We start from the raw sequence: 14,228 nt of genomic DNA, 5'->3' as shown, positions 1-14,228 counted from the left end.
GGGCAACGACAGTGAGACCTGGAGGGGCGTGGTTGGGAGGAACGGCCCACCCGACCTGAACTCGAGCGGTGTTCTGTTGCTGGACTTCTGTGCTCGCCATGGATTGTCCATAACGAACACCATGTTCAAGCATAAGGGTGTCCATATGTGCACTTGGCACCAGGACACCCTAGGCCGCAGTTCGATGATCGACTTTGTCATCGTTTCATCGGATCTGCGGCCGTATGTCTTGGACACTCGGGTGAAGAGAGGTGCGGAGCTGTCCACTGACCACTACCTGGTGGTGAGTTGGCTCCGGTGGCGGGGGCGAAAGCCGGTCAGACCTGGCAGGCCCAAACGTGTTGTGAGGGTCTGCTGGGAACGTCTGGCGGAATCCCCTGTGAGACGGAGCTTTAACTCCCATCTCCGGCAAAACTTCGAACACGTCCCGGGGGAGGTGGGGGACATGGAGTCTGAGTGGACCGTGTTCCGTGCCTCCATTGTCGAGGCGGCCGATCGGAGCTGTGGCCGCAAGGTTGTCGGTGCCTGTCGCGGCGGCAACCCTCGAACCCGTTGGTGGACACCTTCGGTGAGGGATGCCGTCAGGCTGAAGAAGGAGTCCTATCGAGCCTTTTTGGCCTGTGGGACTCCGGAAGCAGCTGATGGGTACCGGCGGGCGAAGCGGCATGCGGCTCGGGCGGTTGCTGAGGCAAAAACTCGGGTGTGGGAGGAGTTTGGAGAGGCCATGGAGAAAGACTTCCGCACGGCTTCGAGGCGATTCTGGTCCACCATCCGGCGTCTCAGGGGGGGGAAGCGGTGCAGCACCAACACTGTTTATAGTGGGGATGGTGTGCTGCTGACCTCTACTCGGGACGTTGTGGGCCGGTGGGCAGAGTACTTCGAAGACCTCCTCAATCCCACCAACATGCCTTCCACTGAGGAAGCGGAGCCTGGGGACTCTGGGTTGGGCTCTCCAATCTCTGGGGGCGAGGTCGCCGAGGTGGTTAAAAAGCTCCTCGGTGGCAAGGCCCCGGGGGTGGATGAGATCCGCCCGGAGTTCCTTAAGGCTCTGGATGTTGTAGGGTTGTGTTGGTTGACGCGACTCTGCAATATCGCATGGACATCGGGGGCAGTTCCCCTGGATTGGCAGACTGGGGTGGTGGTCCCCCTGTTCAAAAAGGGGGACCGGAGGGTGTGCTCCAATTATAGAGGGGTCACACTCTTAAGCCTCCCTGGCAAGGTCTATTCAGGGGTCCTGGAGAGGAGGGTCCGTCGGATAGTCGAACCTCGGATTCAGGAAGAGCAGTGTGGTTTTCGTCCTGGTCGTGGAACACTGGACCAGCTCTACACCCTCAGCAGGGTCCTGGAGGGTGCATGGGAGTTCGCCCAACCAGTCTACATGTGTTTTGTGGACTTGGAGAAGGCGTTCGACCGTGTCCCTCGGGGAGCCCTGTGGGGGGTTCTCCGGGAGTATGGGGTACCGGGCCCTTTGATACGGGCTGTCAGGTCCCTGTATGACCGGTGTCAGAGTCTGGTCCGCATTGCCGGCAGTAAGTCGGGCTCGTTTCCGGTGAGAGTTGGACTCCGCCAGGGCTGCCCTTTGTCACCGATTCTGTTCATCACTTTCATGGACAGAATTTCTAGGCGCAGCCAAGGTGTTGAGGGGATCCGATTTGGTGGCCTCAGGATCTCATCTCTGCTTTTCGCAGACGATGTGGTCCTTTTGGCTTCATCAGATCGTGATCTGCAGCTCTCGCTGGATCGGTTCGCAGCCGAGTGTGAAGCGGCCGGGATGGGGATCAGTGCCTCCAAATCCGAGGCCATGGTCTTGAGCCGGAAAAGGGTAGAGTGCCTTCTCCGGGTCAGGGGGGGTGTCCTGCCCCAAGTGGAGGAGTTTAAGTATCTCGGGATCTTGTTCACGAATGGGGGAAGAAGGGAGCGGGAGATCGACAGGCGGATTGGCGCAGCGTCTGCTGTCAAGCGGGCGCTGTACCGGTCCGTCGTGGTGAAGAGAGAGCTGAGCCAAAAAGCGAAGCTCTCGATTTACCGGTCGATCTACGTTCCCACCCTCATCTATGGTCATGAGCTTTGGGTCATGACCGAAAGAACGAGATCGCGGATACAAGCGGCCGAAATGGGTTTTCTCCGTAGGGTGGCTGGGCTCTCCCTTAGAGATAGGGTGAGAAGCTCAGTCATCCGGGAGGGACTCAGAGTAGAGCCGCTGCTCCTTCACATCGAGAGGAGCCAGTTGAGGTGGCTTGGGCATCTGGTCAGGATGCCTCCTGGACGCCTCCGTGGTGAGGTGTTCCGGGCACGTCCCACCGGGAGGAGGCCCCGGGGAAGACCCAGGACACGCTGGAGGGACTATGTCTCTCGGCTGGCCTGGGAACGCCTCGGGATTCCCCCGGAGGAGCTGGAAGAAGTGGCTGGGGAGAGGGAAGTCTGGGCCTCCCTTCTGAAGCTGCTACCCCCGCGACCCGACCTCGGATAAGCGGAAGAAGATGGATGGATGGATGGATGGATGGATGGATGGATGGATGGATGGATGGGTGGACAATGATCCATCCTAGTGAGTTTGGTGCAGCTGGGCCCGAAATTGTGGAATTCAGAGCCAAACGAAATTCGACGGCGTTCGCAACGCCGCCACGCCCACCTGCTTTATCGCAGCCGGTCGGGGCTTCAATCCACAACACACCAACATGTCTTCTGTCTCTGGACACAGTTTCATGTTGATGAGGTCAAAGGGCTAAGATAGCGACCGTTCACAGTAAAACATGACACTTCCTGTTCTCAGGGGGCGTGGCCTAAGTGATGTCATCATTTGACCATAGGGTATTGTAGGGCACCCGATGACGATCAATCACTGAAAGTTTGGTGCCTCTATGTGTTTTTGTATAGGAAATATAAGAGTTTCGTGTTTCATGGCGAGTAGGTGAACTTTGACCCCTTTAACCCCCCTTCAACATGCTCCAAAACTCACCAGTTTGATAACTTTAAATCAGACATGCCTTATGATCAGACTGACCAAGTTTGAAGCCGATCAATCAAAATCCCTAGGAGGAGTTCGATCAAATACGAAGGCTGTAAACGTCAAAATCGAGGTAAAAAATGGACGTTCAATACAAAATGGCCGACTTCCTGTGATAGTTGGCTTATAACATTAAATGTAAGTTCTGAGTCTTTTGGTGAGCTCTACAAGTGTACCAAATTTCATGTCTCTACGATGAAGTACGTTCATACCATTGTGTCAACAGAAAATTGCTAGTTGCCGGCGTTGAGCAATTTTCTTTGCGATTTTTGCGACAACCTTAAAATTCTAAATTTTGAATTTTTCTAGTCGTGACCGCCAAGTTTGGTGAGTTTTTGAATATGATAAAGCCCCAAAAAGGCACACGAAGAGGTGGGAAGAATCGTAATAATAAACAGTACAGATACAATAGGCCTTCGCAGCGCTTTGCTGCTCGGGCCTAATAAACAGTACAGATACAATAGGCCTTCGCAGCGCTTTGCTGCTCGGGCCTAATAAAACAGTACAGATACAATAGGCCTTCGCAGCGCTTTGCTGCTCGGGCCTAATAAAACAGTACAGATACAATAGGCCTTCGCAGCGCTTTGCTGCTCGGGCCTAATAAAACAGTACAGATACAATAGGCCTTCGCAGCGCTTTGCTGCTCGGGCCTAATAAACAGCACAGATACAATAGGCCTTCGCAGCGCTTTGCTGCTCGGGCCTAATAATAAACAGCACAGATACAATAGGCCTTCGCAGCGCTTTGCTGCTCGGGCCTAATAAACAGCACAGATACAATAGGCCTTCGCAGCGCTTTGCTGCTCGGGCCTAAATATCTCTATAAAATCAATTAATGATTTGAGCTGTGTGCTCTGGCGCCCTCTTCTGGTCAGCATCACGATCACAGTTCATAAACCATCAGTTCCTCTCAACCAGAGTTTAAAGATTTTTGGTTCTGAACAATGAGAATACTATTTTTAAGGTTGCAGGATTGATTTAGGAGAGTTTTAATGCAAATACATCCAGAGATGATGCTTCTGTTGTTTTAAATTTACCGATGGTGACATGAGCTGCATTTCTCTATAACTGCGCAAATTGGAATTACAAAGATAAACTTGCTTAATGGAAACAAGGCAATTTTTGAAAAAAAATAAATAAATTGCCCTAGTCATGTGATCCACAACCGGATGTTGCTACTGAGGGAAAAGACGAAGACAACAGGAAGTGGTGGTGGAAGAAGGCATATCATGTTTTTTCTAATGACTTATCAAGAGAACAAACTAATTCACTTGCAATTTTAATTGTGTTTCTTATTTAATGGATAGGCTGCAATTGCAATTTTTTGTAAAAAAAATATTTGCGCCCATTTATAATGAAAACGCAGCTACAACCAGAAGACTGCGTCCTTCTAGTGGGGAGCCATTGAAAAAGGAATGTCTTGTCTTTTTATTCATGTTTTGAATGAATGAATGGATCAAGAGAAAAAACCTCCAGATGATATAAAACAGTTTTTATAAACTCTTATGTACAGGTTGTTAGTAACAGTGGTGAACAGAGAGGAGGCGATAGAAAAACACTAGTTCACTGAAAAAACACAAAATCTTACAAAGTAATTTTGTCTAGTTTCTTATGCAAATATTTCAGTTGCAACAAACTATTAGGGCAACTTTAAGAACATAAAACAAAAGTCATCACCAGTTTAGAGTTGCTTATGAACATTAATAACCGGAACATTAACCAACATATCTGATGTGTGGATGATTTACATGACGTAACATGTGATGTTACCATTTCCACAGGTGGTGACGCATTACGTGTTTATATTTGTTTGTTTTCATGATCCAAAGCAGCTTGAAAAGTCTTGTTGCTGAAATAAACTAAAATAAACTTGATTACTATTACAACCTTATACTAGTAATATGACTTCATTTTATTCACTTCTTTCGACTTAATTCTGGTAATGTTATGACTTTATTCCTGTATAATTTTGACTTTATTCTCATATTATTTCAGATTTATTCTTATAATTTTATGGCTTTATACCTGTAATATAATTCTTTTATAGTCCTAATACTCTGTCGTACTTGGTAGACTTAAGATAAAACAAAACTAAAAACTCACCAGTAACTTTTCAGTAAGATATAAGAGTTTGTTTTAAGTTAATAATTCCTTAATATTAATTTAAAAAGCACTAGTTACACTGGCGGACTGTTTTACTTATAATATGGGGAAAAAAATCTTGTTTTAAGTGAAATTATCTGCCAGTAGACCTACTAATTTTTCATCAGTGTTAAAGAATTAAGACTTAAAACAAGCTCCCTTATCTTGCTGAAAAGTTTCTGGTAAGTTAGTTTTGCCTTATTTCAAGTGCACTAAGATAATTACAGTAAAAACTAAACAGTAATACTTGTTAATATTTAGTGATTTTTGCAGTGTGAGCTCTCGTCAAACGAGCCTCATTAGAATAAAGGAACGCTCTGTGAAATTTTCAGAAGCCCAGCCGCTGGTCTTTGTCAAATTTACCTCCATCTTTCACATTATAATCTAAAATACTTGTTAATATTTTGCATTGTTCTCTGTCAGTAAAGGTTCGGTGTTAGGAGTCGGTCAGGGTCATACTCCAGAGGCAGATGGGACTGTGTCTGCTGTAAGGTCGTCCTCCCAGCACCAGCAGCGTGTCAGGCAGGTTCTTTAAGATGTCTCCGTCTTCCTGGTCGAGCAGCAGCTCGTCGGCGCAGCTCCACTGCCTCCTGAAGGCTTTATTCTCAAACGTCAAGCTGTTCTCCGTCAGCTGGGGATCAGGCTTAGTGTCGCTCTGTGCGTCCACGTCTGAAGACATTTTGCTGAATGTCTTCATCTCTATGTCCGAGTGGGAGTGGGAGACGGGGAAGCACTTGTTTTTGAAACGTCTGGGTTTGGCATCCTGCGGCGTCGGCTGCAGGGCCGATCCGGAGCCGCCGGTGTCGGGCTCGTAGCTGCGGCCGAGCCCGGCGCAGCAGTGGTGAATCCGGTCCGGAGCGTCGGAGCCTGGGAGCGAGGCCACCTGGCTCCAGGTGTGGGAGGAGAAGCTGTACCTCCACAGGCTCCTGCTGGGAAAACCCTGGCTTTCACCGCCTCCGAACAGCAGCATGCTGTCCCTGTAGGCCACGGCGGCGTGGCCCATCAGCCGAGGGGGGCCCGGCCTGCGGAGCACAGGAACAGGAGCCTCCATTAATCAATTACTAAATTAGTCGACAGTTATTTCAATAATCTAATCATTGTGATTAATCCTTTCAGCCCCACAATGTATGCACAGCATTGATGCGTATGAAGAAAGAGAAGTTCTGTTATTATACACAGTGGGACTAGAGTATAATCCAACCTTTAGTTACTTTGATAGTTTAATAAATCAGACAAGCTGTTAACAAACACCAAACTATTTGGAAGACCAAACACCTCCAGCTAAATGTTTGCTTACTTTGCATTAGCCACTAGGGAGAGGCCACAGGAGATTCAAAGATTTATCAAACATGCACTGCAAGAATACATGGGTTTAATTTAACATTAATATTTAACTTTAATTTATTTGGTAGGAAAAATAACATTTCTGTAAATGTGACAGAATTAGCCAAAAGGATATTTATTTTCATCTGTTGTCCCTGGAAAAATCTCAATTTGTCCTGCTAAAAACAAACAAGGTTAAAATGACTTAACTATGCAACAGACATGGATGACTGGAGTCCAAAAGTACAAAATGTAGCTTCATTTAACATCTGGTCCTCTTTGGTAAGTAAAATCTCCTGAGTTTACTTTCATCATTTTATCCAAAGTGTGCAGGAATCCGACTGATATGATGACTTTGATGGAAAGTCAAAAACCTCAGACTTTTCGTTAAAGCCGGATATCAATCTGGCCTAAAACCTTCGCAGAATAAAAGCCTGGCTTCAAGTTTTAGCGACAGGAAACCTTGGCGCTCACTTGAGGCAGGTCCATGTGTGATTGGTGCTGTTCCACCTCCAGAAGTCCCTTTGCTCCCGCAGACCCTTCAGGCCTCCAAACAGGAACATGCAGTTCTGGTAGGCCACGGCGGAGTGATTGTGTCTGGGCCCAGGAACGGACGCTCCCCGATCAGAACCGCTGAGGCCAGACCAAGCCGTCGTATCTGTCCGAGACAAACACAGATTGACAAAACATCTGATTTAACTCTCTTCAGAAATCCTGGAAATTACTAAAAAGCTGATTAAAAATGCTAATTTTTCTTTTTTTTAATTCTAGTTTGGAAAAACTTACTGAGGTTTAAACTCCAAAACTCCTGCAGGGATCCCTTTATGTCCATGAAGCCTCCGTAGACGAGCATGGCAGAGCCGAGCACCACGGCGCTGTGTCCTTTCCGGTTGCTCGGCCTTTGATTCTGGGAACACAAACATCACGACGACGTTAAGACATCAGTCATCAATGAAACATTGATGAAAAATGAAAAATGTTTTTTATATTCTACTGGCATAATCTGAAAACTGACAAAAAATGCTACAAAACTGAAAAATAAATAAAAACTCTACCTTCAATTTGAGTATTCAGTATTTATCAGGACAAAAACCTGATAAATACTTTCTATGAAATCTTAAGTTCTCTTCTGGATTTGGACTGGAAGAAAGTTGAACATTCGTTTATTGAATTTATTTTGGATTTATCTGTTTTACACCAGTTTCGAGCTGAAAAGCTCAGCAACAAACCAAGACTCACTGGATCCAACCTAACTGAAAATTGGTAATTATTGGTAATTATGTTAAAAGTTAATTGGACCCTGCAAACCTGTAGTGATTCCCTGAGACTGCGTCTCCGACTGTCTGACAAACACAGAGCTGAAGTCTGTTTTGGAGCTACGCAAAACTTTTGACAGGAAGTGAAACACAGTGATAAACTAAAGGTTTTTTAAAACTGATAGTCTGGTAGTCTTGCTTCAACTAGGGACTAAAATTGCGTTACATTCTCAATTTTCAGTTGCTGTAGTTCTCTTTTTCACTGCACTGAGTGAAGTGAACCAAACCCTTTTCCCCTCCTCGCCTCTGGAGGCGCTGCACCAACAACCACTGAAGGAAACGACAGAAGACACTGTGGGCAACTTTCGTCTTCACTAAATGTAAACAAAATGAAGTAGCATCAGATTTTAGTGGAAGTAAGATTTCTTTTGTCTTAGGTAGAAAACCACAAGCCATTTTTCCAGCTAGCGCTAAGCTAACATGTTTGTTTTGGTTGCTTCATTTTCTGGTCGTCTTCCAGTTGTTAAAGTTGCTTTTCTAAACTCTGATTGTACATGAGGTCAGTTTTAGAGCAGCAGTTTTTTCTCTCTCACTAGAGCAGCATGTTTTTTTGTTTTTCCTATTTTGAAATGTGACCAAAAGAAATGGCCGGGTCAGTTAGCATGCTGTATTTATCCGCCAGGGAAACAGGAAACTTTTGTTTTGAGATGCCAGTAAATGTGGCAATGGTAATTTAACTAAACATTTCTCACTGTGATTCTTTCCCACCAGAAGAATGTAATCTAATTAAAATGAAGATTATTTTATTGAGATAGTGTGTGACAATAAAGCTGATTTACCTGAGGGGAGCTGGTCTTCCCCTGGCAGGGAACCCACTTCTGATTTACTGGAACAAACAGAAAATAGAGCAAACCAGTTAAAAAAAACCTCATTAGAAAACATGTAGAAGAAGAAAAACAAGCTGCAGAATTTGTAATAGTGTTCTCTAATAGTTAGCCTTAAAGTTAAAGTATGTTGCAGACTGTTTTCTATAATACATTACATGCATATATGCAGGAAGCAGGTCCGGAAACATTCAACTTCCTGTTCACTGCTGTTAAATCATTGCACTTTGTTACTAAAGTCTCGTCCACACAAAGCCAGATATCTGGGAAATTAATATATTTTTATGTGTTTTGACCTTTCATCCACATAAAAACTGTTCAATGTCACTAAAAACAATTATTTAGAAAAGCTCCAACCAAAGTGGAGAGTTGTGAAAACTCTGTATTTGTGTTTGTGTGAAGATGAGAAAAAAACAAATAATGTGCTAACATATCCACAATGTTGTTTTGTGTTTTACTAACTTTATATTGTGATATTCTATTTAAAAATAGTTTAGGGTGTTTTATAGTTTAAGACTGGCCTAAATCTCTCCTTAGAAACAACATGTATTGAACCAGGTAAATAAAAGCTAAAAATAGCAGGGGTTGAATGTTTTTTAGTGTTTTGAGGCTACAGCCAGCATGCACAAGAGTTTTTGGAAACTAGAATCTTTGTTAACAGCTTGAAGATCAGCAGAGGGTAAAATCATCGTCCTGAGTGAAACTCACCGACATCAAACACCCACAGGGGGCATCGCTGCCCAGTGTACGCAGAATCCCACATGCCTCCAAACACATACAGGAAACCCTGAAGAGGCCCAGAAACCAGTTAGCAAGTTATATCTGCTTCATGTTGGCACGGTTTAAACGAAATGAATAAAAAATGTTTGAAGTTTGGACCTTATGAGCCACCATAGAGTGCTGCTCCAGCTCCTCTGGAGCAGCTTCGCCTGAGCAGCTCAGCCTGGTCCATTCATCTAACACTGAAACAAAATGAACAGAACAAAACGATTTATTTTGTTTGCTCAGCTTTTCTTTAATATCTTTCTAAAACTCTGTTGTGTTTATTTTTACAGTACAGGAGCATCTGTATTTCAACACAGTAGCATCAAAAAATAATTTTATTTTTTTGAATCTGCTTTGCTTCAAAATCCTCTCAAAGCTGCTGATATCTCTTTTGCTTGTTAACGTTTACTATCTAATAATAACAATAAGATCACCACATTTTTATTTTATTATACTTTGTTCTGGCATAAACCTTTATTTATTCATTTTTTATTTCTCTCCCTGTCTGTCTCACTTCTACTCAAAATATCCTTGACCCTAGGTTAGTCAAAGAATATTAGAAAAAGAAAATAATATGCAAATCAGAAAATAACTGCAAAGATTAAAGGAAAAAAAGTACAGCAAAACCCACCAGTTAAACAATTTAAATGTTTTTGTTTTGACACCATTTGATAATGTTCTGTTCTTGATCGGACTGTATCCATGGAAATACATACCTCCTTTTTTGTTTGTTTATTTTCGTTGCCGTTATTTATTCTCTTATCTGATTATGTATTTTGTAGATTGATACTTTTTTTTGTTTGTCTGTAATGTTTTGTTGGTTTTAAATTCACTAATCGGTGAAGAAAAAAAAACATTTTTTTTACTGTAATGTTAGGATTTTTTTAGCTGCATTCTGTGCAACAAATGATCAACCATACACTAAGGGAATGCTACATTGTTGCATTTTAGGAACTAAAATGTTTATTTTCTTATTTAGAAAAGGAAATGAGTTACATATTTTGAGGTATTTCTAGTAAAGTATAAAATAAGCTTAAGTGTTTGGATGAAAAATCTGCAGAATGTGCCAGTTTTTTTTTATCTGGTTAATCGATTAATTGTCAGAATAATAGTTAGTTGCAGGTTTAGACATGATCCATGTGTCAGTGTTTCTCACCCAAAAGAGTCATAAATTTCTTTAGAACTTCCTATAACAATCCAGAGACAATTTGATAACGATCTGAGGATTTTTCTGCAAGTTGGAGCACTTTAAGGCTGAAATGATTAATCGTGATTAATCAATCATGGCTACAAGTTGTGACTCGGTTTGGACCTGTGGTCAGGAAGCTCCATATATCTAAACCTCACCGTGTCCAAGTTCTCAGAAAGCAGGTGGAAAAACTCATTTTTACCAGAAGTGAGAATATGATGATGAGATGCAACTTTTTAAACTTTGAATGTTTGATAGAAACTATTACTACTCATCAGTAGCCAGGTAAATTCCTGACGCTGTGGTTCTGTTGTACATGAAAGGCCCTTACCAATGCTGTACTTCCAGAAGTCTCCCAGGCAGCCGTTGTCTCTTCCCCCCAGGACGTAGACGGCCCCGTCGTAGCTGCAGCAGGCGTGCTTGTAGCGGTCAGAAGGACAGGGACTGCTCTGAGGGAGCGCCGTCCACAGGCAGGGGTTACCTGGCATCTTTCAGCCCATCCGGGTCGGCATCTACAGAAAAAGAAAACAAAGAATCCACACTGATTCTAGAAATGTGATGACACCACTATTACTCAGGAGTATGGCTGAGATCAAACTACCTAGCAACTTCATGTAAAGCCCCAATGGGATGATGACACACCCAATGCACGGCGTTATGGCGTGGTTGCCATGGTTGCAGTTTGTTAGGTCATTCACCTGAGATGTTTCGACTCAGAGCCGCACTCCAGGGAAAATATCTCCAGCCACAAAGTTCTTCGACAGCCAACCGTCCCTCCTCTACACTTCTACCTAAACTAGGGCTGAAACGATTAATTGTGATTAATTGGTTATTTTCTTATTTGGAAAAGAAAGTGAATATTTTGTTTATTTGCATCTTTTAAAGTTTTTCTAAGAATAATTGTTAGAATAATCAACTACTAGAATAATTGTTAATCATCATTAATAATGATGAGCTGAAACGATTAATCGTGATTAATCGTTTATTGAAATAATTGTCACCTAATTTAGTAATCGATTCATTGTTATCTGGAGCATACGACGCAAAAAAAAGCCATTTTGCTTAAACAAAACAAAACTCAGAATAGTAAAGCCAAAACTGTACAAAAATATATACATTTCGCATTTAAAATAAAATACAAAAATATATCTGTGTAAATAAATTCTATGTAAAACTCCACAAGTGACAGTTTTAGCTTCAGCTGGTTCAAATTCTGATTATTTAAACACATCTCTTAGTAATAAAGAATGACTCTCAGTACATGAGCTTTGTGCAAATTGTAATCTAGGGATGATGTAAAACCTAAAACCAAAGATGTAATGTAAAAAACCAAAGATGTAATGTAAAAAACCAAAGATGTAATGTAAAAAACAAAAAACTAAACATAAACAAGAGTCTCCAGGCAAAAACTGACCCAGAAACATGGCTGAATGAAGACAAGCTGTATCTTTTTTTGTTGTTGCATTTTTCTAAATTGGTTGAATAATTTTTTTTTCCGACAGGGTGGTGGCTGATACGCTCCAACACCTGAGCCATTCAGTCGATTAATAATTTAAGATATTGTAGAATGTGATCCAGGTGGCGTGAAACACCACACAGCGACGCGCAGCATCATAAAATAATAACAGTGGTAACAGGAAATTCATTGTCACAGATGTTTTCATATGGAGCAATTTGGTTTATTATCTGTATTCAGCATTATTCAGATAAAATATAACAGTTCTGTTTCTCTTTTTGTAAATTTCTGCCAATATTTTACTCATAAAAATTTTTTTTTGAGTTGATTTCAACTTGTTCGGCTGGCGGTCTTTCTGTTTACTCAACAGATCTGTTTTTGGTTTTCTAAAATTTCAGCAACTTGATTAAATTTTGAGTTTTCTTCTGTTGATTTTAACTTTGTCACACTGCATTTTGTATGGAAATGCAGATTTTTCTTGTTAACACAGTTTTTTTTTTTTTTTTTACAGTTGTTTCCATTATGTCATAAATATACTCTGTTTGCAAAGCCTGTTTGGCAGTGGAAAAACGTGTTTTTTTGTGGTTCTATTTTTGGTTTGTCATGTTTCAACAGACAACTGATGAATTTGTAAACATTTGTCACTGTCACTTTTACAGCTATTACAGTAAATACTGCAAAACATTGTCTTACCCTTAGTATCGGCGATAACCGATTTACAAAATCGGTTTAGAAAATCGGTAATCAGAGATCGGCTACAAAATCTCAGATTGGTGCATTTATATTTTAACTTTCATTTAAGTTTGTATAATTTTGTAATCTTTACATTTCGTCACATTTTGAAGATAACGTCGTTTATTCCAGTTAAAACGTGTTAAAGCGAACAAACAACATACCAGTTTACCGTAACTATCGTTAAAGAAACACCGGTTAGAAACCTTCATATGCGGTTAACAGTTCTGTTAAACAGCGGTCCTCTGTGACGCCCTAAAGAGGCAGGACCATCATTTTAGTTGGAAAACTGTTTGCTATGTCGTACAAACACAATACAACACTCATTTCTATCTGTCTCAACTCACATAAGTCTCCCAAGTTTAATAAAAATGTTAATTTCTGTCCATTTAACAAACTCCACACAGGAGGAAATGAGATCTGGAGGGATCCCCTGCGACCGTTAGTCTGTTTTTTACGTAAATAAAACTTTTTGAACATCGTCTTTTCTCACAAAACCTTTTTACACATTACGTTAAAAGACAGTCGTTGGTACAGACATAAAGAATACATTTATATTTCACTCTTACGTTAACTTTCCAGGACGTCTTCTTGGTCTTCTTCTTCTTCTTCTCGTCTTCTCGTCTTCGACTCTCGGATCTGAATCTGAACGTGAACATTTGATGCTTTCAATGACCCCTCGGAAAGTTTCCCTCTCCAACTAAAGATTAGAAAATATAGCGACAAAAACTTTCGTGGTTGGTTACATCGAAGCAGAATCATTATCACGAAGGTTTTGTGTACCTTCTGTCAGCCATAATCAACCAGTTTACTATCAAGCACTTAATAAACACATATGTAAATTTAATAGGCTGGTTCTGTTGCATTTGTCTTCCAACAGACCCAAACACTTTTAAGTAGCCCTATAACAATGTTATAAAACGGTAAGTAACTAACTGATGTCGCGCAACCTTTAAAAAGCAGCAGTTTCAGCGTTTTAAGATGAAATTCCGAGTTTTACAACAGCAGTGAAGGCAGCTTCAGCTGAGGGGGCGTTCATGGAACAGAACCTGGCATGTTTAAACAAACTTCCATGTTAATTCACAGCATGTCTCTGCTAAGATGCTGTGGTTGAGACATGTTTGAACATAAGGACGTGTTATGACAAAAACTGCGTGAACTTCGAGCCCCATTAACATTTTGTGAGTGTTTATTTTACAACTACAAGGAATGACCACGAAGAAGCCATGCGATTTGCTCTGCAAATGTTTTACTTTTAATGTTCTGTTGGGACACAATTAAAAATCTGGATACAACCGTATGGTAAAGCCTCATTAACCGAATCCCAATGTTTTGTTCCAGTTTTCTCACTGATTCTTATTTTGATTTATGTCTGGAACAGAGGCGTATCCAAAGTATGGCCTGTGGGCCATTTGTGGCCCCCAAACCCAGCTTGTAAAAAGAAAAGTATAAATTTGTTTATTGAAGTTTTTATG

General features: G+C 42.0%; 1 protein-coding gene across 3 annotated transcripts; it reads right to left on the bottom strand.

The window, feature by feature from the left end:
- Positions 1–4,481: 4,481 nt before the first annotated feature.
- On the bottom strand, positions 4,482–13,448 carry klhdc3l (kelch domain containing 3-like). Of its 3 annotated transcripts, none has more exons than XM_028024316.1 (9): positions 13,323–13,448; positions 11,167–11,367; positions 10,897–11,077; positions 9,491–9,573; positions 9,320–9,398; positions 8,567–8,613; positions 7,258–7,378; positions 6,946–7,129; positions 4,482–6,170 (listed from the first exon to the last, which is right to left on the bottom strand). In XM_028024316.1, exons 3-9 carry the CDS (start codon positions 11,051–11,053, stop codon positions 5,585–5,587), a joined length of 1,257 nt encoding a protein of 418 aa, XP_027880117.1. In that variant the 5' UTR covers positions 11,054–11,077; positions 11,167–11,367; positions 13,323–13,448; the 3' UTR covers positions 4,482–5,584. The 3 variants fall into 3 exon arrangements, with proteins under 3 accessions (XP_027880117.1, XP_027880119.1, XP_027880118.1); XM_028024318.1 differs by having other exon boundaries at positions 11,264–11,367; XM_028024317.1 differs by lacking the exon at positions 11,167–11,367 and having other exon boundaries at positions 13,323–13,433.
- Positions 13,449–14,228: the final 780 nt, after the last annotated feature.

Source organism: Xiphophorus couchianus, chromosome 7 (genome assembly GCF_001444195.1).
Source record: "Xiphophorus couchianus chromosome 7, X_couchianus-1.0, whole genome shotgun sequence".
NCBI lineage: Eukaryota > Metazoa > Chordata > Actinopteri > Cyprinodontiformes > Poeciliidae > Xiphophorus > Xiphophorus couchianus.
Note: the sequence above shows the minus strand (reverse complement) of the source record. Positions and strands in the feature narration are given on the sequence as shown.

Coding starts and splice junctions, on each gene's coding strand:
- klhdc3l (XM_028024316.1), bottom strand. CDS start 11,053: ATGCCAGGTAACCCCTGCCTGTGGACGGCGCTCCCTCAGAGCAGTCCC. Junction 9,399..9,490: donor ACTCTATGGTGGCTCATAAG/GTCCAAACTTCA, acceptor GGGCCTCTTCAG/GGTTTCCTGTATGTGTTTGG. Junction 7,379..8,566: donor GGAAGACCAGCTCCCCTCAG/GTAAATCAGCTT, acceptor TTGTGTTCCCAG/AATCAAAGGCCGAGCAACCG.